Genomic DNA, 27,868 nt, shown 5'->3' with positions numbered 1-27,868 from the left:
TAATAATGAGCTGATATTCGTGCTTTCGCACTTTCCATTCCAGGCCCCCCAATCGAAACCAATTCCATCCACAACATCACATATCGCTTCAAATTATGTGCTGAACTCACTCAATGCGCTTCGTCCTCACTTCAAATATTTTTCAGTTGGCTCATCACAACGCATATATTTAATGAACAATCTTATGTGTATGGGTGATAATGCATCAAGCTGTGTGTGCTTTCGATATCACATACGGGAGGTATGAGAGTTGAGAATGCTCTCTCGCATTTCATCACATTCATCAACACATTTTACCAGCCATATTTCAAAGCCCATTGCCAAAATCCAACCGCACGTATTGCATTGATAAGTTACACATCGAAAAATTCGACGAGTAACATATACACATATTGGGTATATAGCATTTAACACCGAACCACATATGGTCGCAAATTCGTACAGCAACACTACCTATACCACGTTTTATCGGAGTTTTGTGCAATTCGATGCCCAAAGTTCAATTCTTTTTTTATTTTCGCTTTTGAATTTCAATCTACTTTGATTTGGTTACATGTATGATAACATTTTGATCAATTAATATTTCATTACCTCAATATCAACTATTCGTTACGTACAACCACAGAAAACATTATACGTTGTGAAATTTAATGCGTTATTATTTTGCTTGATGCTCACATTTTTGCAAATATGTTTATATTTTCGAATTTATTTCGAACTTTTACTAGCCGTTGTGGCTTATGGGTGTTTTTATTGTTTCATCAAGCTGAAGCACATAAAATGATGAATGAAATTCTATCTCGATTTGGTATTACCAAATCTTTTTCAGTTTTTGGATTTATGGCATTTGAACAATATTCGACAGAATCGCTGTGTAAACGAGATGGTTTCGAAAAATCCATTCAAAAAACGTTAAATAGTACACAAGTATAGTAGAAAGGACGAATGGCTGACTGTACGAGAAAACATAAAATAAGATAACCTCACAGCGTGTGCTATAAACTTCAGTTGTGTATGTGTTTTGAATTTATCTTCAAAGCAATTTTTTGGTGAAAATTCCTTAGTTGTGAAATGAAAGATATCGTTCAGTGGTCAGTGCGATCCATAACGCATATTTTAATCGTGAAATGCGATAAACTTTGACCCATTTAATGCGTTTGAATCTAAATCAAGGAGATGTAAGTGTATGTGTGCTGTTCAGCTCTATCTTGCATTTCTTATCACACCGCCTACCGTGACACATTATTCATGAATAATTGTAGGAAACAGAGCTGTAATTCGTTGTATCTCGGCCTCATGCTGATATCCAACTATCAAAATGCCATCATTTACACATTTCATTCGATCCATGAAATATTGGATTCACCATTTGTATTTTATTCATAGTTACGTGCTCTTGATAGGATTAAGTCCATCTAATCTAATTTCAGACCATTTTACCAACGAATGACCTTTTTTTCTGCTCTTCCACTTTTCTCCCAAGATCGAGTCTTACGCTAAAGATATTGACGAGGCACATTTTTTGCTCCAACTATTTCTAGTCTAGACCGCTACACTTACAAGTGTATAAATGCACTACTGTATACTTTATTTATCTTCAGCTAAAGGGCGTCCTAAATAAACAAAAAAAAAACTCTCTTCGATTGCGACGCACAAATCACTTTCGATTCCAATATATATTGACGCGTATTAAAGGTGGTATAATTATACTTTAAGTGTCAAAAGTTTCATGACGAGATAGAGATGAAGTGTGTATGTATTTCAATTAAATGAAGGCTTAGCCATCCGCCATCCCTTCAAGTGTCTGTCTGTGCGACAGAGAGACTCTTAAGTCAAATACAGTCATGACACTTCAAATCGAAGAACTTATGCGATTTCTTGCCGCCAACATTATTGATCGATGAATACTTGGCATTTATTTTTGCACATTGGCCATAATAAGAAGTTGGTGAGGGTTTTGCGTCGCATCACACATTCAAATTGGAAATCATTATCATGAAATAAAAGTATGAGTGAAATAGTTTCATAGTGCATTGATGTGAAGTGAATTATGATTTTCTGGTTTGTTAACGACAAGCCGATAGGTTGGAACATGTGAGGAATTAGTGTGTAGTCAGATAGGTGAGCGCGTGTCTCTATCTATTGATTGCTATAAATTAATACAATACAATGAAATTTGATTCCTGCCGATAACTGACGTCTTTTATTTCTTGTCTATTTTTCATGGTATAGTTTTATTTATTTTTTTCCGTGTGCAATGATACACATTCTCACATATGGCCATTTTCACACGTTAACATTGGCCTGGTCTTCCATTTACTTAAATTAATTTCGCCGGGGGGGAAAATAATTTTTGTTTTTCATATCATCGGTTTTTACAGGGTGTTTTGTTTTATTTCCCTCGATATGCAACGTCCAGACTGATTCGATGATCAATTTTGTTTTTTTCTTTCTTTCTATTGTTATTGTTGTGACAGTTTGTAATTCGATTTGATGCGACAACTAAAAAAAGATCAATCACTTTTTTTTTTATTTATTTATTTAAGAAAAAGTGTTGATTACGTCTTCGCCCAGACCAATTTTCCTTGGGGAGTCTGGTCTGAAATTTTATCTAATTTTTTTTTGTTCGCCTCTTCAACTATCTCCATTCACTTTTCTAAAACTCATTAAATGTTCAGCCGACCATCATCTGTTTGTACTTGTTTTTTTGTTCCTTTGGTTTTTCTCTTGATCCGTTTTGTTGTATATGTGTTTGTGTGTTGTTTCCGCTCCCAATCGTTCAAGAGATACTTGTCCGTTTGGCATTACAATTCCCTTAAACGGTTTTATTTAACAAACACGATTCGATTGGTCAACACAATGCATTGGTGTGTCTCGTGTCAAAAATGTGGATGTTTCTTTTTCCTATCCTATTGTGTGTGAGTGCCCGTTGGTAAACAAAGACACATCCATAACAACAGCCCTGGAATGGCATTTTGTGTGTCGCGTCATAATAAAAATCAAATTGAGTATTGTGTAAACGAACGCCCTGTGTAAAAGTGAAGTCGCAATTTGTGTAGAAAACAAGTAATGGACGACGGTGAAGGTAACGGTGGCAGCAGGAGTCTCTCAATAAATGATAAAATTACATGAGCTTCGCAGCTCAGTTCTATTTAGAGCTTCATGTAAATAAATTTGTAAGAGAGCGACTGACAATATCGCTTAAGATCTAGCACACAAATTCTTTGGAAATGTTTACATTCGTTCTATTTCCGGCCTGGGCGCGTACACACACACACCCTAGGCGTAGGAAATGTTCCAGTTAATAAGAACTCAACGGTATTGTATTCAGGCTGCCAATATAATTTTTATGCTTCTTTGTGCTTCGCTGGTTGAATTGAGGCATGTACGTATGTGAAAATGAAATTGACAAAACGTGAGCTCATTGCAAGCCACATGAAAATTAGATTCATTTGCAATAGACAAATAATGAACATTATTGTGTATGCGAAAGTTTCATTACAATTACCATTCAACCATTAAAACGTGTTTCGATATGTCAAAGTAAATTTCTTGAACAAAATTTGATGTGACATGCCAACAACTGTTAATGCCTATATACACTTACTTTTACAACTACAGTTTATAAACGTATTATGTTTAACATGAATACATACACCAATGTCAAATAGTGAATGATGAATATCGAACAAAGTTGCTTTGACTTGCACTTATTCAACTTATTGAATGGAATGGTAGTGGCAATTTTCGGCATGATTTTCGATGTGACAAAAACCACACCATATTTGTGATTTCAATTTGAAGAGCTCACAGCAAGTGTCAATCAACACAAAACATGTCAGGTGTAATATCATGTCAACGCATGTCCTGTGCCCACTTGACTGTTGATCACATCGACGAAAATTCATAATTATATTATGTTTGTCAAATATTTAAAGAGCACTGACTGATATTTATGTATGTATTTCACTCACATCCAAACGTATCGATGTTGTGTTTTTTTTACATAAACATATACGATTTTGTCTGGCTTGAGTCAACAGATAATAATCAAAATATCTTATTCAAGTGTGATGGGTGACAAAATAAAACTGACCAATGATCATAATAATCGAATAATAAAAATGTGTTATTTGCTGATTCAATGGTTCATGAACAATGTTAACTGTCAATGGAATTGAATGGAAAATCGCATCTTTCTCATTTGACTTTGGACACACAATAAGGACTCAATGTACTGCATAGCACAAACACAAATGAAGAAAATGAAAAAAAGAAAATGAAAACATTATCGATGGGAGCAAAGCAGGCAAGCGATTGGCATTTGTCCTTACTGTTCTTTGACCGATTTGGATTAGTAATGCTTTTGGTTGTTAACATTGTGAGTTTCAACGCTCAATCAAAATATATTATTTCTTCTACTATATTTTGCTCCCTTCGCTTATTTTGTATGTGCCGGCAACAGCATATAAAACCACTTTCCATTATTCATTATTATTTGTTATTTGAAAAAACATCTGCGATAAAACAAGAGTTAAAGCCGTTCAAAACCAGCCCGTTTTGGGTGCGAAGCAAAGACGAAACAGTCTCGCCATTTCCAGACGATATTCCATTTACGATGAATAATTATTTGTCGTTTCCTCAGACACAGCTAAGTCATTCAGGCGTAAACACGTACACAATTTTGTTGTCGTTACAGTCTCTGAGTGTGTGTGTGTCTATATATGTTTATAAGCGTGCATTTGACTTTAAAAACAAAATGCAATTCAAACTAATGGAAAATCTCTTTTTAAAGACTTTTTTATGCACAACGCATAACTTTTATTCGCTTTCGTTCAGACAATTCATTGCTTTGCAAACACTACGAATATTCGATTGGAAAATGTATGTTGTATGAACGAATCGTGTATTTTGCTCTCATTTTGAGCGCGCTTTCTTGTCCGCTTTTCGCTTCGGTTTTCATTTTTTTTTTTTTTGTTAACTTGTAAATACTATGGTCTCAAACTGTAATGTATTTCGGGTAATTGTATGCGCTGCTTTAAAGCTCTCTTCATTCGACGCTGTTCGACGCATAAGTTTTGCCGACAAGCCAATGCACACGCTAACGCTCATTCCAACGCTATTTGACGACGCTTGCACTATATCGATTCGTATATATGTTGATGTTAGTGAGTGTAATCATCCTTTATATTCCATCTGGAGCGTACAACGTATACTAGATATATGTACTTTTTTTACTACGAATTTTCAATTGCATTTTATTCAATACATTTGCTGGTTGGTAATCTTTTATCGGGTGGCTTCGTTGCCCTTTTTATCGTTCTCAACATAGAAACTATAAAAAACAAACTACACACACACATAGAGAGAGAGAGAGAGAGAGAGAGAGAGAGAGAGAGAGAGAGGAAGAGAGACAGAGAGAATAAACTAAGATAGATTTTGTATTCAAGACGCAGATATTGTAAAAGGTGTTAGTAATGAGAACGAAGCCATTTTTAAGGACTAATGCGACTATTGATGCACCGACTATACCGATTTTATTAAGAGATTGAATAATTAACTTGCAAGCAAAGCTCCTTAATTTCAAGTGACTTACATTTTATACGAATGCACGCAAATCTTTTGTTGAGAGGAATAAAGAAAGAGAGAGAACAAATAGGATTCCTGGGGCATTGTTTTTGGTTCAATTTTCTTGCAAGCGAGTTTTTCTTTTGCCCCTAATTAATACAAATACATACACTTACACATTTCGTTATGTTCAAATTGATATCGGCACTTTTTCAGCAATGCTTTATACTCCTAATTACAATTTACAATGGCTTTTTTATCCTTTTTATTGATCCTTTGTTGCAAGTGCTCGAATTAAAATGTATTTGCAGTTTTTTCTTTTGGAAAAGAGAGGAAAGACAAAAAAATGCATTTTATTGCATTCTGGTAAAGAAAAAAAATTCAAATAAATGTTGACAAACTGAAAATTTTTACTGAAAAAACAAATCCCAATTGCTTGAACTTAAACTACTGTTGGTGTCATGTTCGTTATCAAGATAATCGTCTGATTCATCACCGGGTAAAATGAAACGGGCCTCTCTGTCGGTGTCGTATGAATCCCATGATTGCTTTTCACCCGAACCAAATATCGAAAAGACAAACAGTTTAACTATTTGCAACCAGAATGTGATCCAGAATACAAATCTCCATTCGCTGAGCAATGACTGAAAAACAAAGACAAAAATTCGAATAATCAAAATAATAATTTTTATCATTTGGCTTCATTCAACAGTAGAAAGAGAAAAAAAAAGAATTAAAAATGCGCACACACATATAACAAATGTTGCACACGATGCATTTATAATGAAGTTGAAATGTGTATTGTTCAATTTTGTTGGCCAACATCACTTTGTTTAATGAGTGTTTGAAATGGTCTGTTTAATGTAATGAGAAATGAGATTATATCGCCCCCCGAAATGAGTGCAACGAAAATCATCATTCCGGTTGGTCATTTTATGCAATGTAACGATAATGTGTGCGCGCTTTTCATAATTAGAAAATTAGAAACAGTTAATTAAATTCACATTCCGACAGGTATTAAACAAAATGCTGTTGTATATGCATGTATGGCTATCGCTGCACACACACATGCAGCAAAAGTGAGACACAACAACGAACGTAAATGCGTTGGCATGAATGTAATATGCAATACTTACATTTGGCGCAAACACACCAACCATCCACGGTACTAAAATGCCCGTTATCGATGTAACCGTGCCACTGATGCCCATTAAAATTCCAGCGTAATTTGGACTTAAGTCTAGTGAATTAATTGCAACGCCTGGCACACCTTGGAATGCAATCGAGATAGTAAAATAGGCAACCACATACATTTTATCGCATTCTGCATACGAAGCGGCTATTGTGAAGATACCCGTAAAAAATGACGCTACGATAAAGGAAAAATACAATGAAACATCAACAATCGAACTGTGTGCATAACATAGTAAAAAAGAAATGATTCATTGTTTCAATTTTTTTTTTTGATAGAAAAATCGCGTTTTTGTACATACCGACTGCAACGAATATCCTTCGTCCACTGGTGATAGTCAAGTGGTCGGCGGCGATAATCCAATCGCTGATTGCACCAGTAGCCAATGCCATTATCAGTTTTATGACTTGCGGAATTGAAGAATATATGCCATTATCTTGTATGGAAAAATGCAGTACATCGTTCATGTACTTTGGTAAATTAAGTACAATAATACAAAATGCCCACTCATGGCTGACCTGACACAATTTTTTTTAAGTTTCATCGTCGTCATGGTTGATGTTTCCATTTAAGATGCCATTCCATAATTTCATTTTAACGTTTTCCGATCGAAAATAAGCGACACCAAGTTTGAGGAGAGTAAAAGGAAGAGATAAATAAACATTTTAAATAAATAAACAAGAAAATGAAAATGCATTTCAAATGCAGACGATGATGTTTTTCTTTCGCATTACAATGATATCACAGATATCGGCAATCAAGAAAATTTACGATTGTAAATTCGGAATATACTTTTGGATCATACAGTTAAATAAATTTTCAAGTAATATGTCAATCAAAGTCGACAATATGTTATTTTTTTGGCAATGTATTTGGGGATTTTCACTCAATGCGGTATTATTCAATCAAAAAGCATTATATTGTTGTGAAATTGTTAAAAATTCATATTATGACGACTTATGCCGTTTCAACATTCAACAGCGTATAGATTCAATGAGAAAAACGAAAAAACAATTCGCTTCCCTATGGATGAAAAATCGAAATCACTTGAACAATGATACATACCAAGCACATACCTAGCACTCCTTTGTACATGCTTTTCACATTACCACAAAATACGTTTAGCGAAACAGAAATTGTGAGCGAAAAAGGTATTATTCGGGTAGACAAAATTGTTGGCGATGGCAAGAAGAATGAATTTTCTGGAAAATTTCAAGTAGTCAGCAGATGTTTCGATGGAAAACAACAATAACAACTAATTCAAACGAAAACAATCTGTGCTGTATTTTAAGATGTGTGTGTGTGTGTGTGTGCTATTGAGCTCGGTGATTTTTCTTAATATTTTTTGGGGTATGCGTTTTGTTTTGCTTTTGCGTCTTTTGTTTATTTATTGACGGGGTATGCGCTTTTTCAATCTGGAATTTCCCACCGACTCGAGTGGAAGAGAAAATTTGATAAAGCTAAATGGAAACAGCAGGCGCATAGAAGCTGCTTCAATAACGGCAACCGAGAATGTATGTGAATCGAAAGTAAAACGATGCGATAGAGATAGGGAGAAAGAGATGGATTGAAAAAGTGTTCCTACAAAATGCTTAAATGCAATCTTAAAATCCATTGTGCTTGTAGAGAAATTGTGTTTGATGGATGAATGGACTTGATCGAAATAAAATGCGTATTTATCAAAATATTCAGACGATTATCAATCAACAAGCGCACATTTATTTGGATACTGTCCCCTTTCAACAACAAGAACCCCATATTTTAAAATCGAGCAAATAAAATGTTCGCATATGATGATTTGGTTTTTTGTTCATTTTTTTTTTGCTTGTGACACAAAGCAATCAATAATGAAGCCGTGCCGAAGATTCTGTTATGCGCCGAATTATGGCAAAGAATTCTCTTGCAGCAATTCTAATTGCGGCCATTTAATAGGTTTCCCAATGTAATAAACTTCAAATGCAAAATAGCTGATTTCCGGTGTCATAATGAAACGCAAACAAATGTGCAAAGTACAAAATGTGACATATTCAAGTGCGTTTGGAATACCTGCATCATTTATCAGAACACTTCATTTGGGGTTTTGCTCAAGTTTTCATCGTGTTGCTATGGATATGTATATAACATGATAAACGTGTTCGCATACATTCACTTCTCTTCGAGAGACTCATTTTTATCATAGCCGAGACAACACGATTGTTACTTAAGTAGCGCACATAAAATGATATATTTTATGGATCTATGGAGTATCACCGCGAATTATGTGTTAAAAATTAGTCGAAAGTAGAAAAACCATGCGATGCTTGCACTCTATTCCATTTTTCCCTTTATTTTTTATTCGCTCTTTTTTTTCATTTCCTATCTTCATCTTGCATCCCTTCTTCAATCGCCTTTCTCACAGAGAAGATCATAACATACACGAACAACAAAAAAAAAAAACAATCGTATTACGTGAAACTGATGCTGTGATGTTTTCTTTCGCAATACTCAACTTACTTGACACAAGATTAATGCAATAAACGGCACATTCGTGAGGATTTGTCGCCATGGCGTTCGTTTGGTTTGTTTTCGTTTTTTATCAGCGGATGAGATTTGCTGTTGCTGACCCAGTTCATCTAGTAAATAAGTTTTTTCATAGTCGGTTATAAATGGATGGCAGTCGGGATCATTGTAGCACAAGAGAATCTTCAGAGTTAGAGTGGAAAGGGAAGAAGTACAAAAATCAAGATTGTATAATATAAAAGTGTATGACAGATGTGTGTATGTGTGTTCATGTGACGGTTGTTAAAACGAAAAGCCGATATAAGGATTTTCATGGCGTTGATGTATATCGATTCGAGTGGCAATTTATGGTATGTAGTCGATATGATGAACGTGCATTGAGCGCGTGATATTGTGTATCGATTGAATAATGCAACTGCCAAATATAAAAAATTCATATAAATCTATTTGGAAACGCACACTGAGTGCGCTGTGTACGAGTGTGTGCGTATTAATGTTAAATGGATGTTGTTGTGCGATATATTTATTTGAATACGCAAATTCATGATATTAACCAGTAAATATAAGCAAATGTCAAACGTTATTGAGCTGTTTTGATGATTTCATGTGATGCTTAATATGGCCATTATGAACATTTACTTCAATAAAATTTTTACTGATGTCGGCCAATTTTTTGTTTGGTTCACTCGCATTCTATGGCTGACGGTGGTGTTGCTTTCTCTTTTCTGTTATTCGTTTGCCGATTTTTTTTATGACCATTGCCATTGTGACTGCAACAACATGGAATGGAAAGTTATTATGTGCTCAAAATATTTTAAGCTGAAAGAGCGAATGAGCCGAGTGGGTGGGAGAGCAAGCAAAAAACCAACCATGTGAAGTGAACAATAGAAATTACAAATGGTTTATGCTTCGATATAGCGAAGAGTGCATGACTTGCTGCCATTACAATAAAATAACGCGACGCGTACGTGCAATTTATTGAAAGCCATTGCCATATCGAATGAATGAATTTGGCAAGCCACAAATAAGCTGCTCTCCCCCCGACCCCAATTCTTTTCAATTTTTCGTGCTTTTATTTTCCTTTTTTCAACGACCGTTGATCGATAATAAAATTGGCCCATTTTTTAAAAGCCAAACGCAAACCTACACACACACACACGCCCATTTCAATGAATAACAAACATCGAATTGATGAATAAAATCTTACGAAAAACAAACACCAAACGATAGTCAGTACACCAAAAATGTAGAAAACTTCATGCCAGCTTTTGAAATGGTGGATAAACATTGCTGCGAGATACGTGCCTCCGATTGTGCCAACCTGAGATTTAAGAGAGAGAACCGAAAATACGAAAAATATAAGAAGAAAAAAAAAACAATATTTTGATAATTTAAGCAATCTGTTTTTAATGCCAGCCCTTGCAGTAACGAAATAATCAATACGTACATAAACCGGCAATAAAAACAAATTTTTTCAATACGAAAAACAAGTTAAAAAAAATTATGAAAAATGATGATGATAATGTGCGGTAATATCCGATTTAATTCCATAAAAACGATTCCAATGTAATGCCGTATTTATGGAAAAGGGTACGAGTTATTCGGAAATTATACCATTGAAATATGACCAATGGTCATTATTATTATTATTGTTTTCGACCTCTATGCCCACGAACACATGCTATGTTTGCCAAATAGTTGTGATACGAGCATTTATTGTTCAATTAAATGGGCATACGCATTGAATCATGTGATCATAACATTTTCATTAGGCATATTCACTTGAATATTTGTTTGAAACGTCTTGCAAGTGAGAGAAGAAGAAAAAACGTAATGTTGATTTGCACTTATTACCGTCGATCCACCGTAGGCCAATGAAGCGAGTGTGGTGCGTTCTTTCAACGGCACCCAGGCGGCTAACAAATCAGTCAAACCAGCATATATTACTCCCTCACCAAGACCACCAAACAACCGCAGTACAATCAAACCGGTCGCTTCGGCTATTCAATCGATGAAATGAAAATGACAACTTGAATTGTTTTTTGTTTTGAATTTTCTAATACTATTGTCAAAACTTACCGGACCGCACAACGAAAGGTGTTAACAGTGAACAAAATGCGGAAAATAAAATACCCATTGCAAATACATATTTACCACCATAGCGTTGTGATAAGATGCCACCTAATAATTGTGTAGTTAGATAGCCCCAAAAAAATGATGATAAAATAATTCCCTGCTGCTCTTGTGACCAATTGTACACATCATTATCACCCTATTCAACATCAACATGAAAATAAACACAAATACGAATCAAGTGTTGAAATTATTCAATGTTACAAATTGACGTTTTACACTAAAAGACCTTAACTGAGTATTTAAATGGCATTTATATTTTGAATAAATAAATAGTTAAGTTTTATTTACTTGAATCATCAGTTTAAAATACAAACAACACTCAAGTACATAATTTTGTAGTGTCACGATATTGGTAAATATTCTATGATTTGGTGAACAATTCTATGTTTTTCGGTAAAATTATCATGCACAAAATTGTGTATGCACGTACGCAAACATTTCGATATTAGCATATTAGAAAGTCCTAGCCTAGACTCTGGGATTAACAACGATTATCTGCACCTCATATTACGATGCATACCATCACCATAAAATCACATTTTTTTATCACCACAAAAACACTATAAAATCATACAACAGACACACAATCACACAACAGTCTCTCAGATTGATTTGTTAGTATTATTTTTAATAGTGAATTCCATTTTCAATTGCATATTATTGTTTTCTAATGTTCTGCGAGCATCATTACCAGACAATATATTTGGATTTTGTCATCTGGATATTTTAGCTTATCTGGATGTCGTTAGGCGATGATTCGGAGTGAAAACAATAGAAATGATCGTTATCGTTATGGTAGTAATTTTATACCTATAACAATCACTACTATTATTTTCACTACGTATCATCGCCTAACGTCATCCAGATGAGCTGAAATATCCAGATGACAAAATCCAAATATATTGTCGGATCATTACCGAGTATAATTGATAGAAAATTTCTCGTTCGTCCAAGTGTTCGTGTACATAATTTTCATCGGTGTATGGGCAAATAATTTCGCTTTGGCCATCTTTTGTCAATAGATTGGTCATGTTGACTATTGGTGGTGGAACCATCTGTGTAATTGCCACTGATAGCGATAATCGCATGCAATACGCCATCACAAGTCCCATAAATCCCATGAATGTCAATAAATATCTTTGTGGCACATAGAAACCTGCAAATGAATTTAAAAATTCAGTTAATTAATGGTGAAACGGTAGGCACTTTGAAGCCCCCGTGCAACATTTTAAACTCACATGGTTTGTGTGGTTGTCGTGGTCCATGCACATATATTGCATCAGGATTATAAAGCAAATCCATTGTAAAAATTTACACTGATTTTCTGTAAACGTTAATTATTCACATTTAAGCAATGAAAAAATTTCAAATTTAGCATCACTTACATCCCGTCAAATATCAGAACCGTACTAAGGTCACAGAAAACTGGGAAGCAAAAACTGACACAAACAAGTATTATAGGTGCGTAAAATGTATTTAGTTCATTTACAATTATCAGACGATTGGCAATGTTTTAACGATAATAATGTCCGAAAAAAGTACGCTAACGTTCAAATTTGTATTAAAAAACGACCTGCTCACTCTCGTGGTTTACTTAGTACACCATACTGATTGTGTTTAGATTGAACTATTATGACGATATGTGTGATGATATGGAATTTTTTTTTTCTTCCTCTCATGTAGTGAGAGGATCTGAATATGCGTGTGAGTAGGTCTTTTCAGAGCAGACCTAATCAATTAACACATTCACTCAGTGTCTGAAAATATCATTAAAATTGTGAGCACAATCAACCTTTATTAATAACGGCCGTCGGTTAGGACATCACTTAATTGCATTGCTAGTGGCCATATAACTTATGGCATTGATAATGAACTCATTCTAATCTGAATTATTCGTTTTGCTTCTTATTTTTTTGTTTAAATGTGAAGTGAGATTATTTGATTTTTGGCTGGGAGCAGTTATATGAGATAAGGAAATGAAGATGGATGATACGCTACGAAGCACAAAACAAACAAACAAACAAACAAACGGATTGCTCGAAGGGAAAAACGAAAACGATGCATCTATGCTGGGATTGAGAAAATGAGATTTTGAAATGTTAAAGTGTGTGTGATACCGGCTCACTTTCGCGGTCATAAATAAAAAGGAGAATACATAAAAAAAAATCTTGAATGTTTAATTTGGTAAATGTGCTGGGATTGCTCATTAACAAATTTCGTCGTATAATTATCGAATATATTAAGCAAACAATAAAATTAAACCTTATCTCTTCGTTCAATGAAATATTTTATAAACCAAAAACATTGGGATGTTTCAACGCCAATAAAATAAAAATGAACCGACGCCTAGGCCTGTACGATAAAGAGGCAAATTTGTTCGAAATGCAAGATTGATTTTGCATAATTTGTTTAGGGTCGAAGCATTAATTCTCTGCTGTCTGCCTTTTGCCATTTCCTCTCGATCGTCTCACTGTTGCGCGGTCAACACAATTTTAAATGAAATGCGATGCGACTTACCCACACACACACACCACGCGAGATATTAACTCAACGCTATCCAACTCGACATCAGATTTATCCCGAAACACAATGAGAGGGAAAATAGATATAATTCAAGTGTTGACAAAAGCTATCTCATACACATGCATAGAGATTTCTCCCCGAAATACTCACCAGCCTCAATATACGAATTTTTTTTTTACAAAACACGATATGTCTATCGATGAGACTTTTCGTAAAGTAGATGCTCTTGAGCTAGGTTTGTTGAGAACGAACATAACTGGGCATTGGAAAGATTTTCAAATTGAATTTATATACGAGGGTTGCTCCATAATTTTTTTTAAAAACATATATAACACAGTTGTTTTTTGTCGAAAATGGTTTTATTGTTTTTCAAAATATTCCCCGAGATGATCGATACACTTTTGCATTCGATGAAACCATTTGTCATAGCATTCGTGCCACTCCGAAACTGATATCTCCAAAACGTGTGTTTTGAACGCTTCAACTGCTTCTTCTGGTGTCGAAAATCGTTGACCACGTAGTTTTTTCTTCACGCTTGGGAACAAAAAAAAGTCATTGGGTGCCAGGTCAGGACTGTACGGTGGATGACCCATCAGTTCGATGTTTTGACCGGTCAAAAATCGAGTAGTTTGAAAAGATGTGTGAGAGCTCGCATTATCGTGATGAAGAATTATTTTGCGACGGTGGTTGTTTTTTCTTATTTCACCAAACACTTCGGGAAAACAAATGGTGGTATACCAATCAGAATTGACGGTCTTACGATTTTCTAGTGGAACGGTTGCCACATGACCACTTCTCCCGAAAAAACAGGCGACCATTCGCTTCGAAGTGCTTCTTGCTCGAACAACTTTCGTTGGGTTATCTTCATTTTGGAAGACCCATACAGTCGACTGCTGTTTCGTTTCGGGCTCATAGGCATATATCCACGATTCGTCACCAGTGACGATTTTATTAACGTCTTTTGAAGCACCACGATTGAATTTCTTGAGCATTTCTTTACACCAACTCACACGAGCCATTTTTTGTTCATCGGTCAATTTATGTGGGATCCAACGAGAGCAAATCTTTTTTACGGCTAAATGTTCATGCAAAATTGTATGTATGCTGTGGGATGAAATGCCCAAAGATGCCTCAATCTCACGGTAGGTCACATGACGATCTTCCATAATCAGTTTTCTGACAGCATCGATGTTTTGTGGCACAACAGCCGATTTTGGACGACCTGTATGAAACTCGTCTTTGAGCGAACTACGACCGCAACGGAATTCTCGGTACCAGTTATAAATTGTCTGAAGGGTTGGTGCTTCATTGCCAAAGGCCAAATGAAGTCGATCGAAACACTGTTGTTGAGATAATTTACTTCGAAAATCGTAGTAAATCATTTTACGAAAATCTTCACGTGTAAAATTCATTTTTTTGTTGAGTCGCAGTTTACCAGTCACTGTAAACAATACAAATAGCGTTCGTACGACAAAAGGTTCAGGGCACGAATACATACCAAAACATCAAACTTTACGAATATGACAATGGTTTACATCGGGCAACACTATAAGTACCATTTTAAAAAAAATTATGGAGCAACCTACGTATTTTGATGATGGTTTTAGACTAGTGAAAAAATGTGATTTTTTTTATTTTTCGACTCACTTTATTCTTGATCTCATACCCATGATGGGAAAATGAACTTTAATATGTAAGATATTTTTTTACGTTTTCGCAAAATTCGCACAAGAGACTAGATTTTGGGACATAATTATTGAACCGATTTATGATGTACTTTGTCTTCTTCGACTGTACCGAAACACACTAATCCCTTATGAAATGTCAGCAATGCCCAGAATCAGAAAACCGCGAGCTAAAAACGTCCGCTCCTTTATGCTCAGTTTTGATAATAGAAAGTGCTCTTCTGAGAAGATTCATATAAATATATATCAAAGCATGCTTTTATTAAAAAAAGTCCCCCTTCTATTCGTTCGAGAAACGAGAGAAAATCTATTCGACATATTATCGATAGATGTTTAACAAAATTAATTTACAAAAAAGTCGTTGACGATATCGACCATCATTTTTCAATCAAAAACATTGTTTTATGTTGTCAATAATTATTAATTTGATATGCTTTTGATTCGGCGTCTGATACGCTGTCTTAACAATGAACCAGAGAGTTCGGTTTTGTTGCAATAACTGAAGGGAAAAAAAATGAACGAAGACCAAAAATAACCGTAAATACAATGCACGTGGCGCATAAAGATAGACAATGTGAAATCGAACGAGAGAACGAAAACGATTAAAATGTGAAAAGGGTCGAACGGCTTCTGGCATATTTGCACGCTTATATTTTATATTGTCGACTGAATTAAAAGCGACAATTGTGCATTGCACGACTGAATGCGGGATTCCTTTAAATGTCAACGGAATGGATTTATTGAAATTGAGCATTATTTACTCATTCAAGCGCATTTAACATTTCCTATTCTAATTCTATCTTTCTCGAGATTACATTAGCCTATTTCATAACGCTTGAGAAACGTAGGGTGTTGAGTTTGACGCGACCAGCATGAAATTACAATGTAAATGGTTATCAATTCATTTTCAGTTGCCGAAGCCAAGGAAATGGTGTGACAATACACACACTTTGTGATTTTCAAAGCGGCGGTCGGTTGAAGAAAACGAGATGGAGCAGGAATTACATCACATTTTATTTGAGATATCATTAAATGAAGAAAATTCCATGAAATGACATCAATTTGACCGTGTTTGTTCACGCTCGAAAACGAAAAAGAAACCTGTCACCAATGACTTACACATAGACCACCAACAAACTTATAAGTTCAACGGCTCAAACTCACCTGAATGGAATACAACCCCAAATGTATTCAAAATCTTTTACTTTTTTTTCCCGTTGAATTACCATTTTTTCATCTCTTCTTCCAAAGATAAACCGTCACGTTGAATTGAAAATACCTACAACGCCGATTCAATATACATATTCATTATAAATGTGAAAATGAGAAACTTCTAATAAAAAAAAATGCTGGTCGCTACTAATTGCATATATTGGAAAAGATCTCTTGAGAACATAAAATTCCACTGAGACACGAAAAAGTCTATCGAATATTCGATGCGTTGTATGTTTTTCTTATGTTATTTTGCCAATTTGTTGGCAAAAGTGTTCGTGTTCGATTTTGTTTCACAAACCGATTCGGATGGTGGAACAAACGGAACGCACAGTTACCTGTGCGCGCACCTGATTGTCAAACGCTTTGGCCAGTTGTATAGATGAATAGCTAACCAATCTAACCGTGATTGGGTGGAAAATTGCGAAAATTAGACGAACCACCCGCACTTGACTTTCAGTTGATATTTGCTGATGTGCCATAAAACAAACTTTTACTTTTCACATTATTTGCACTTAATATCATCTTCATTCGAAAAAGGTTAGAAAAGATTTTCGCTCGTTCGGCGAGAGAAAGTTTTGTCAAAATCATGCTAAATTGGCACAATTGCTATGCTGAAGATGAGTATAAATTGCAGCTTAATAAACGAAGGCTATCATTTTCTTTCCAACGGCAATTTGTCATCGTTCATTTTATGGAAAATTGTGTTGGTGGTTGCCATCAAAATATGTACGGCTCTACTTTGATGAAGATAAAAAAGATAGAGAAAAATGTAATGGGAGAGAAACGAAGAAAAACAAACTTCCACAAATATGGTTTGCTTTAAACGTGATAATTATGATTAATTATTTTCACATGTGCGGTCTATTGAATCGCAAAATTTACATGCAATTTGAATAATTGTGCGGTGAAATTTTTCGTTGTTGTTGCTTGTGTACCAAATTAGTACGTTGGAATTGAGTTTATAATGAGATGGAAAACAATATGGTACGAATTTTTTAAGAAGAGAGAGAGAGAGTGATTTTTAATAAAATAGGCAAACATATCTGGTCCAAGAAGAAATAGAAAGACTTGTATTTGGTATACGCAATCAAATGCAATAAGTTTACCATGAATGAGCATTGAACAATGAACTTTTCTTGTGTCGTTTTGGGTTTGGTTAGTATGTGTCAGAATGCACGCAATTAATTTTATCCTAGTGGCAGATTGCATTCTGTTCATATCGTTTGTTTTCTCTCTCGCCCGCACGAACTCCCTCACTTCTTTGTGTTTTTTATCTGTATGTTTTTCATAAGTTGAAAAAATAGTTTTTCCAACTCTATCCATCCATTGGTGTTCGGTAGTGTTGTTCTCAGTAGCACTATTTTGAGGATGCACACAATTTCTTGCATTCTTCTTGTTACGCCATGTATATTGCATATATATATATACTTCGAACCGTAGAGAATTTAGAATATTTATATATGAAGCGTAAATGTTTTGTACCGTCTTGTGTTATTGTTTCCTTGTGTTGTATGTGTGTATGTGCTCTAGAGCGATTGCATGGTACCATATGTTTCAAGATATAGCATGGGTGGTAGTAAAATGTAAGCAATCGATGCGCGCATTCCCAAAGTAGACGACCTGGGGCAACTGCAATGCAATAATGGAACAATGGCCAGAAGATAATGATAATTGGTGACACAATTACCCAAAAAACGGAACATTTTCTATTTTTCAATGCTTTTAGTTTGTTCTTTCTTTCTCGATGTCATTCACGTCAAATCTCTTTGGTCGTTCTCTTCATCTTATCTTTTTGTTGTTTTTGATGTGCAAATGCGTTAATTGCGTGCACACAGGCGATGTGTGTTTGTGCAAACACATTCTAATCAGAAAATTCAATTTTCCCGAGCAGCAAGGACAACGAACAAAAACAAACAATCCATGTTTCTCTCACGTTAACAGTGTTATTGTTCAAATATTGTAAGTGGATGGTGCATACGTTTCGTTTTCTTCAACTTTGTTGAATGGTAATTTAAATTTTGGGATGAATCTCGCCAGCCGGACGATTCATTTCGATCGACGACTTTTTGGTAAGTTTGAATTTTAGACCATAGAACGGAACGATTTTCATCAAATTCACACCCAATAGATCGTCTAGAGACGATAGTGAACAAAGCCCGGCTGGTGTTGCTTAGTCTTATTTTTTTTCCACATTGCATCGCGAGAAGTCAAAGTTAAAGTGCAAGCGTGGATGAACGGATGAGAAATAGAAGGAGAAAATGTAAACTTCCGCTAAACTATTTATCAAACAAGCAAACTATCACAATCACCGGGGAAATGTGTGTCAGTTTAACGAGATGCTTTTAAAATTCAACAAAAAAAGAAAACAATTTTGTTATTGCACAAATTACGTGTGCACTGTGCGCATATATATGTTTTGTTTGCGAGTTGCTCTTACAATGATAAGAAATTGAATTTATTATCACTTAAAATTGGATTCATTGCTTCGTAGTTCTATTCACAGCAGCAATGCCATTTCCATTTGTCTGTTTCTTTGCATCGCTCAATTATTGCGATTCGTTTTTGATCAAATTCTGACCACAAAGAGAGAGAGAGAGAGAGAGAGAGAGAGAGAGAGAGAGAGAGAAAGAAAAGTAGAGACAAAGATGAAATAGTCGTTAGCTTAATGGAATCGATTTGATCAAATTTAGACTTTAACAACCATCAATCGAAACGAATTAAATGCAAGACGACACCATCTACTTAAATGCACACTCAATTTGTAAACATGCTACCAATGATATACACTATAAAGTATCGACCAAACGCAATAATGTCTGCTTCAATTACAAATTGCAATCGTCATGTGTTTGGGTGGTGGTTGTGTCTGTCTCTCTCTCTCTATCCGTGTGTGAATTTCGCACATGGTTTTAGTGTTTAAATTTGTTGATACTGTCAATGACAATTGTCATTGGTAAATCACATAATATACACAGCCATTGAGTACAAGTCGTTTCATTAGATAGTCGCCATTATTTTCATTCGATTTAATTCACTCCGAATGAGCGACAAGGGTTTTTTTTTGCTTTTGTTTCTTCACTTCATCGACAGAGCATGCATCGCTTTTACAATAACAATATAAAATGCAATCACATATCCCCAAACCATCCGACTGTGATTTGGATTTTGAGGGTTTCGAACACGAACAAGTGCGGGGTTTCGAACACGAACAAGTGCGAACAATAAATGAACACTAAACATCGAGTACGTGAACTCTATCCACGTATTTCGATTTTTATTTTTTCGAAGATCTTTGCTCAAGCAGCAACAACGCAAATTCACTCGCAAAAATTGTGCACAAAATATACGTTATCACTTCAAAACATCAATTGTTGGCATCTTTGTATTCATTTTTCAAACGCAAACCATTTTCGAAAATGTATAAAGCATCGTTTGCATCTTTATACATTCAGCTTTCTGGTTGCATATTAATCGTCTAATTGTCCCTCTCATTTATTTTCAATTATGCATTATTTTGAGATTTTCTTGGAAATTATTTCGTCCCATTAATTTTATCATCGATAACTCGAGCATCATTTAATAATTCGTTGGTATGCATTCAATTTTCGACAAAGATAAATGGACAACTGTCGATGATTTAGTAAAATAATATTTTTGAAATGGATTTTTACACAGAAATATGACTTCAATTACATAGAATGACATTAATTAGATGTACATTGTACATACAAGCAAAATTATGTGTTGACTACGAGAGACATTTCGAAAACAAACTTGTTTTTATGCAAATTACTTTTGGATAATAATTTTAATGCGTCTCTTGTGATTTAATATTGTCTTTCTATCGACAACAAAACACTTGTTCTGTCCCATTAATCGATGAAAATCGACAATATTTGTGACAATGTGATTTAAACAAAAAAGAAAAAGAGGAAGAGGCGCCAGATTCAGTTCAAAAATTATACCATTGAACTGGTAGTAATTACATCCATTTTACTGTGTTGATTTGTACATTTAATCAGTTAAATTCTCATTAAATGCCTCCATGCGTAATATCTCACAAATTGAACACACACAATATAACATTTCTAGAAATTATCGCAAATGATGATAAAATGAAATACTATCGCCGGTTGAACGGAAATGGACATTTTTAAATCTTGATATTATTTCCAATATGTTTGTACCGAAAATAAATCCATAATTGACCTGCGTTCCAGTCCATGTGACAATATACTCGTCTGATTTTTATTTGTGATAATTTTTTGGAATTATATTTTATATGTGTCGAATTTGAATACAGTTTTTTGTGTAAATAAGCCACAAATCATGCATGATATAATGAATAAATTGCAATTGTTTTATTAATGTGATGCAAATTATTGTTCCATCGAACAATTAATTGTGACGTTTTTTTTTGTTATAAGCCAATTATCGATGCATATATGTTAATATATGAATTTTGTTGCTTAAATCAGCGACATCGTTACGTTAGAAATACGACTGAATGAAAAGAGAGCAATTTGTACCTAAATATAAAATAAAATTAATGGCATACAAAGAGTAATCTGAATGGCAAGTTGGCGTTAACAATTTTCTCAAATTAAAAAACGTTTTTTTATGGATTATATATTTCAATACGACTACATGTCATTTTGGTGGGATCTGGATTATATTAAATACTGGTGGATGTGGATAACCAAACAAACAAAAATTCATTTTATCTGTAATTTAATCGAACGTCAATGGAAATTCATCCAACCGCAGTTTAATGACTGATTGGTTTTAATCACAGTTCATGTACTGTACATTTCATTTCAAAAAATCATTTGGATTTTTTTTTACTGAGATCCTTGTGTGAATGATTTGGTTTTTCATACAATACATTGACTACTTACGAGTGAATGCATGAACAAAAAAAAACAACAAATGGGCATCTCTAGGCAATAATAATAATAAACGAACAAAACGACATTGTGAACATTACTTTTTTCATCGTAAACAACGGAAATCAGCTCGAAACTAAGATGAAACCAAAAAATAAATTACAAAGCTACAAACACAACATACAAGAGGATGACGTCCACATTCGGATTTATGGGGTTATTGCCATGCCAATGAATATTTATATGTTTGGCATTTTTGCGTTATTCTGTTGTATGCTTTCTTCCGTGCCATGCTTGTTTCGCATTGTAAATAGATGCGGATTTACGATGCGCCTGTTTTTCATATTTTCCACATTAAGCAAATCTCTCTTTGTGTTCCTCGATATCTCTCTCTCTCTCTCTTTCTCTGTTTTCCTCTTTCATTCGTATATAAAAATGCAAAAGGCCACTTCTTGTGAAATTTGTTTGGCCATATGTTAAAGTAAATGTATTTGCCAACAGTTTGTTGCTGAATTTGTAAAATTTTTCCGGCTCATCGTTCATTTATATCATCATGTTATTAACATATAGTAGCTCGTTTGCAATTCCAATTCGAGGTAAAAGAAATATGCATTAGGTTATCACATTTTCTCGAATAAACATAGAGAAGAAAAAACACCCAAATCATCTAGAAGAGTTTTTGTGTATAAAACTTGAAGAAAACTACTCATGATATTGCATTCGATTGGAAGAAGTTATGAAACTTTTCACACACAAACATTATTATAAACGAAAAATAAAAGTTATAAGAATTTTTTATCAAAAATCTTGTAAAAATGTTAGAAAAACATTAACAGAATCTAATATTTGCATACAAAAAATGTGTTTCATCATCATCAAAAACAGTCTTCCTCCTCATATGAGTATGAAAGGCTGACAAGTAATGAACTTGCTTTTTTTTGCAAGAAAAGTGTGCATATGTTAAGAGAATTTACGGCATTAAAGTTGGGGGCAAACAGAGATCATAAATTATGCAACGATTACAAAAGACAAACGCAAGTTTTCCAATTATCATATTTCACACATTTTCATATAATAATGTGCAGCAATGAATCCGTAGAGAAAAGATGTATATGCGTCTAAAAAAAACATTTCGAAAAATCACGGTTTCTTTGTTTTTATGTTATATGATGTTGCTTTTGCGTGATAATATTTCCTCTGGCACTTTCATGAATAATTTTATCGTTTACGCCTGTGGAAATTTTAACAGCATTTTTGATTTGATTTTTTTCTTCTCTTTTGCTATGATAAAACTAGAACAATGTTGTCATTGGATTTAATCAATTTAGCTAATACTACTGTCTTTTTTTATGCCCAACATCTCACAATCTCTATTTTTTTTCTTATCCTCTCTCTCTCTCTCCTTTCAGTTCAGAATCATACGGTGCGCAGACAAATTGGAAGTCAAAGCAAAACGGTTGAGATTGTGTCTAATAAAAATAATGAAGATAGCTCAAATGAAATGGTTGCCGTGACTGAAATACCAACATTTGTTATTCTCATGTTCTGAATTGACACAGCTTAACATTCATAAATAGACACGCACACAAATTGAGTGATAGTGAAACAGAAGGCGATACGATGGTTTCGGTGACAAACTCATCGGAAGTGGCTCAAATTACAAAATTGATGATGTCATATAAGTTCAATAATCCAATGGACATGCAGTCAAATATCAGCACTCATCTACTTCCACCATATCTCATCGATAGTAGTGAATGTAATAACATACTATACATTATTTCGATTATTTTTCCATTACTCTCATTACTTATTGATTGATTTCTATTTTTTTTATTCTTTTCTATGTGATTAACCCTAGGTAATACCACAAGATGTGCTGAAATGCTTATGAATAGCTATATGAACAATTTCACATTATACATATCATGCCCATCCATTCAAATGCCAGTTGGTAGTTTAATATCGATGATTTTATACGCACTTGTCTGTATAATTGGTCTATTTGGCAATACACTGGTCATTTATGCGGTGCTACGTTTTTCAAAAATGCAAACCGTCACCAATATGTACATTTTAAATTTGGCTATCGCGGATGAGGTAAGTTCTTTAGTATAATATACCGATTTTATTAGTAATATTAACTCTTCAACGGACAATAAGAACTACATTTTTCGACAATGTTTGTCTTCAACAGCGCCTCCCCACCACAAAAACTATGAGATCGGTACAAGCAATTTCAAAACTAATGACCTTTTTGCTCTCCTTTTTTCCGAGCAACAAATTTTTACACTACATTTGATTTTCTCGGGTGGTTTTCGACGAAAATCTCTCCCCAGATAACAATTTTGATCAAAAACCCCATGTCAATTTTTTACAGTTAATAGTCAATGCCGGAACCCCCTTGGATTTTTCCATTACCTATAAAAAAATTGATGTTAACACCTTCGGTATATTTTGGTAAGAACACATGGGGCGGCTATGTCAAAAAATTTCAAACTTGGAGCGGTGATTAGTTGTGAAATAAGTTTTTAAAATACATTGAATTGCAAATTTGAGTTTTGGGTGCTCGCTCGTCATTCATGAATTCGCGTCAATCAATTTTGATTACCGCATAGGAACAATTCTCTCAAGAATAGCTGTAATGCAAGACCAAAAGGGATGAAAAACAGTCATTTGCAAATATTAAAAGACTTTTTTATCATGCTTTTTATGTTTTCCAGAATGGCATTTATTTCGAATAAAAAAACGGTCACTTTAAAGCCGTTGAATGGTTAATAAGCTTAATCGACTTCCATTTTAATTAATATTAATAAAATAATGTCTTGGCTTCAATTGATTCATACATTCGATTTAACGTTGTTGTTTCTTTTTAGTGTTTTTTGATTGGAATACCATTTTTAATAATAACAATGCATCTGGGCGAATGGACATTTGGCAAGGCAATGTGCAAAGCATACATGGTTTCAACATCGATAACACAGTTTACATCGTCGATTTTTTTGTTTATAATGTCAGCCGATCGATATATTGCTGTATGTCATCCGGTGTCATCGACACGTTATCGGTCACCATTTGTTGCAAAAATTGTGGCAGCAATTGCATGGACAACATCCGCTGTAATAATGCTACCGGTTATGTTATACGCGACCACAATTGAAAAAGAAAGTAAAAAGATGACATGCAACATCGAATGGCCACAAGATAATGAAGCCGGCTCTGGTACAACGTTCACCTTATACTCGTTAATACTTGGTTTTTTAATTCCATTGAGTTTGATTTTATTATTTTATTCGATGGTATTGCGTAAATTACAAACGGTCGGCCCAAAAACTCGATCCAAAGAGAAAAAACGATCACATCGCAAGGTTACCAAATTGGTGCTTACCGTTATTACCGTTTACATACTATGTTGGTTACCATACTGGATTTCGCAAGTAGCTCTGATCACATCGCCACCTCACGTTTGTAATACACGACTACAAATCACATTATTCGTTTTAGTCGGTTGTTTAGGTTATTCGAATAGTGCAATGAATCCAATTTTATATGCATTTTTGAGTGATAATTTCAAGAAGAGCTTTTTGAAAGCGTTCACATGCACGGCTGGCAAAGATTTTAACACCCAATTACAATTGGAAAATAGTTTCTTTCCACGTTTCGGTAAACGAAGCTCGGAGAAATTTTGCTCGACAACGAAAACTGGCGGCGCTGCTGGCGGTATTATTGTAACAAATGCCAGTAATAATAATTTAGCCGTTTCGGGTGGCAGTGATCGACCAATGCAAACCACATGCAGTCTCAATTTTAGCTACAAATATGTCAGCGATGGCAGTAAAAGTCCACAAAATGAAAGCCGACACTTAGAAATGCAAAGTCCAAAAAGCGATACAATGAGTCTTTATGGTCTCAATGAACGACCGCCCGTTCTACATACAGATCTTTAAACCGTCGTCGTCATCATCATCATCATCGTCAACAACACAAATATTTTAGATTTATCTATTTAGATGTAGATGTTACTAACACATTGAATTTGAGTCAATCTAATTGAATAAATTGCATTGAACAATAAAAAAATTAGATTATCTATGTATATTTATGTGTATTGATAAGATCCATTTTTTCTTCAATGCAATTCGTTTATTTTTTTTCGGTTTTTCAGTGGTTCAGTAAACAAAATCAACGCCACTTTTGATCACTTTCGATTTTTTCAATTGAGAAAGGCAACATTTAAACAAACAAAAAGTCATTCTGAGTGGCTGCAGATTAATCGGCACTCCGCTGCAACTTAAAAACGTATACTTCAAAAGTAAAATTAAAATATTTGAATATTGTTTCAATAAAAAAAAAATTCCTCCAATTCTTTACTTTTGAAAGTTTGCCAATTTTTTTTTTTTTTTTTTTTTTAAATAAAAATCGACAAATACTAAAACCAAATAATTGTGGGTTAAATTGATTTTGTACAAAAAAAAATTGCACATTTTTATATGAATGGGTCATATGAACTCATCTCCGATGCAGAGAAAAATATTTTTAGATTATCAAAACATCTTTAGATATGCAAGAAATATTAGTAAGTAATGATCAGTAAGGAAATCATGTGATTATCAAATCACTTGTTTATTTAGTCATTCATTGATATTTAAGAAAATGATGTGCTTATAATTGTTTCTACAGTCTACACCGTTAGTTTTACAAGATGAAAAAGATGTAAATGAAGTGAAACGCCGACTTAAATGATGTTGATCGTTGAAAATATGAAATTCTTTGTTTGCGATCGCAATATTTGCGGTGAAATTTCACTCCTTTCTCATTGGATCATTATATGGATAAACTGAACAATTAAAAACATTTAAGATGCATTTGATCGTATGAAATTTAAATTTTTGTATCATATAAACATAAGTTTAATTCACAGTTCATATGTGATCACATGGAATTTTTACCCAAAAGAAAGAAAATTCGAATTTTGAATTTGTAGATTTTACAGAAAAACATCTCTCTATCACACACACATTACTCTAGTTGACAATGATTCAAAAAGCTGTTCATAGGCGAAACAAACACTTCAACCAATCAATGTGAACAGAAAGAGAGAGAGAGACTTTTCAGAGAAAAGAACTTAGTTTAAAATCATTGTGATAATTTAGTTTTAGACAATCTAATTTTTGTTTTGCAGTACCACTTCCAACATAAAAAAAACTTCGTTCACTCGTTCGAATGATTTCGAGACGAAACTTGGAATTGAAAAGATGAATTATTGATGCTTATGATCAATGTAAACAATAAACTTTGTCTTTTTGAAAGCACAACAACCATCGATTTCGTAAGTGGAAGTTATCAGATTAAAAGATACATTCATGTTTACCATATTTTGCTGTCAATCCCATCATAAATCCATTTTGTATCAAATGTTCGTTGCAAATATTTGCGCCACCAGTAAAATGAAAATATCAACAACATATGATACGTTTCATACAAATAACAGCCTGTTGAAGGCTCGGATTTATTTTTGTATATGATTACCGAACATTTTGCCTCCTGCAACGAAATAAGGGAGTTGCCTACATACGAAATTATCTTCGAACTTGGACGAAGTACTAAACAATTAACAGTTAAAATGTATTGATATTTAGTGCAAGTTTTCGGTTCCAATATAATGTTGTTTTGGCGAATGAATCTAGGCACCACCTTTATGAAATTTGACTAAAGGCTTAAATAATGTTGAATGAGTTCATAAATTGAAAATAGCCAACTTTGGTAAACATTGAATACAAAAGTTGTGGGTTAATATTGTATAAATAATGTAAGACGATGCAAACCGATTTTCGACTGAAAAGTTTAACAAAAACAGCTTGATGTTTACATCGATATTTTCTCAAGGTTTACAATTTCAACCGCATTGTAAATGTTGTTTGTCGATTTTACATTGTAGTTTTCTTTTGATAGTGGGTACATAGTCAAAATTTCGGCCAATTTCGTCGCGAAATTCCCAACTAAATGAGAAACAATATCAAAAACCACGATGAATATACACCGCCAACCGATTTATCAAGCCATTGTGTGTGTATATGTTTCGTGGGCGTATATGTTTTGTAATCATTTTTTTAGCAAGGTCAAATTTTAGCCATTTGAAGGAGCCATGATAAATATGGAATGAT

General features: G+C 34.2%; 2 protein-coding genes across 3 annotated transcripts in view; one reads left to right on the top strand and one right to left on the bottom strand.

The window, feature by feature from the left end:
- The window catches only part of LOC116345271 (somatostatin receptor type 2-like), an 82,793-nt gene extending 56,738 nt beyond the window's left edge, over nt 1–26,055 (top strand). Inside the window, exons 5-7 of the mRNA XM_031774505.1 lie at nt 23,114–23,463; nt 23,566–23,804; nt 24,581–26,055. Coding sequence (XP_031630365.1) covers nt 23,325–23,463; nt 23,566–23,804; nt 24,581–25,651 — 1,449 coding nt within the window. The 5' untranslated portion in view covers nt 23,114–23,324 and the 3' untranslated portion in view covers nt 25,652–26,055. The remainder of the gene's footprint in view (nt 1–23,113; nt 23,464–23,565; nt 23,805–24,580) is intronic.
- LOC116345270 (putative inorganic phosphate cotransporter) lies at nt 5,955–13,138 on the bottom strand. 2 transcript variants are annotated; one of them, XM_031774504.1, is made up of 10 exons: nt 12,781–13,138; nt 12,634–12,719; nt 12,313–12,551; nt 11,339–11,531; nt 11,114–11,259; nt 10,467–10,580; nt 9,254–9,442; nt 7,062–7,278; nt 6,705–6,937; nt 5,955–6,212 (listed from the first exon to the last, which is right to left on the bottom strand). In XM_031774504.1, exons 2-10 carry the CDS (start codon nt 12,695–12,697, stop codon nt 5,979–5,981), a joined length of 1,629 nt encoding a protein of 542 aa, XP_031630364.1. In that variant the 5' UTR covers nt 12,698–12,719; nt 12,781–13,138; the 3' UTR covers nt 5,955–5,978. The 2 variants fall into 2 exon arrangements, with proteins under 2 accessions (XP_031630364.1, XP_031630362.1); XM_031774502.1 differs by having other exon boundaries at nt 12,634–13,138.
- Nucleotides 26,056–27,868: the final 1,813 nt, after the last annotated feature.

Source organism: Contarinia nasturtii, unplaced genomic scaffold, assembly GCF_009176525.2.
Source record: "Contarinia nasturtii isolate CC-2019 unplaced genomic scaffold, AAFC_CNas_1.1 Cnas_scaffold_1240, whole genome shotgun sequence".
Taxonomy (NCBI): domain Eukaryota; kingdom Metazoa; phylum Arthropoda; class Insecta; order Diptera; family Cecidomyiidae; genus Contarinia; species Contarinia nasturtii.
The sequence above is the reverse complement of the archived record's forward strand: the minus strand, read 5'-3'. Positions and strand labels throughout refer to the sequence as shown.

Bases quoted from the DNA above. Each gene is read 5' to 3' on its own strand.
- LOC116345270 (XM_031774502.1), bottom strand. From the start codon at position 12,697: ATGGATTTGCTTTATAATCCTGATGCAATATATGTGCATGGACCACGA. The intron at 10,581-11,113 runs GTAATAAGTGCA...CTTAAATCTCAG, and splicing joins TGGCCTACGGTGGATCGACG to GTTGGCACAATCGGAGGCAC. The intron at 9,443-10,466 runs GTAAGATTTTAT...CTAACTCTGAAG, and splicing joins TCGTTTGGTGTTTGTTTTTC to ATTCTCTTGTGCTACAATGA.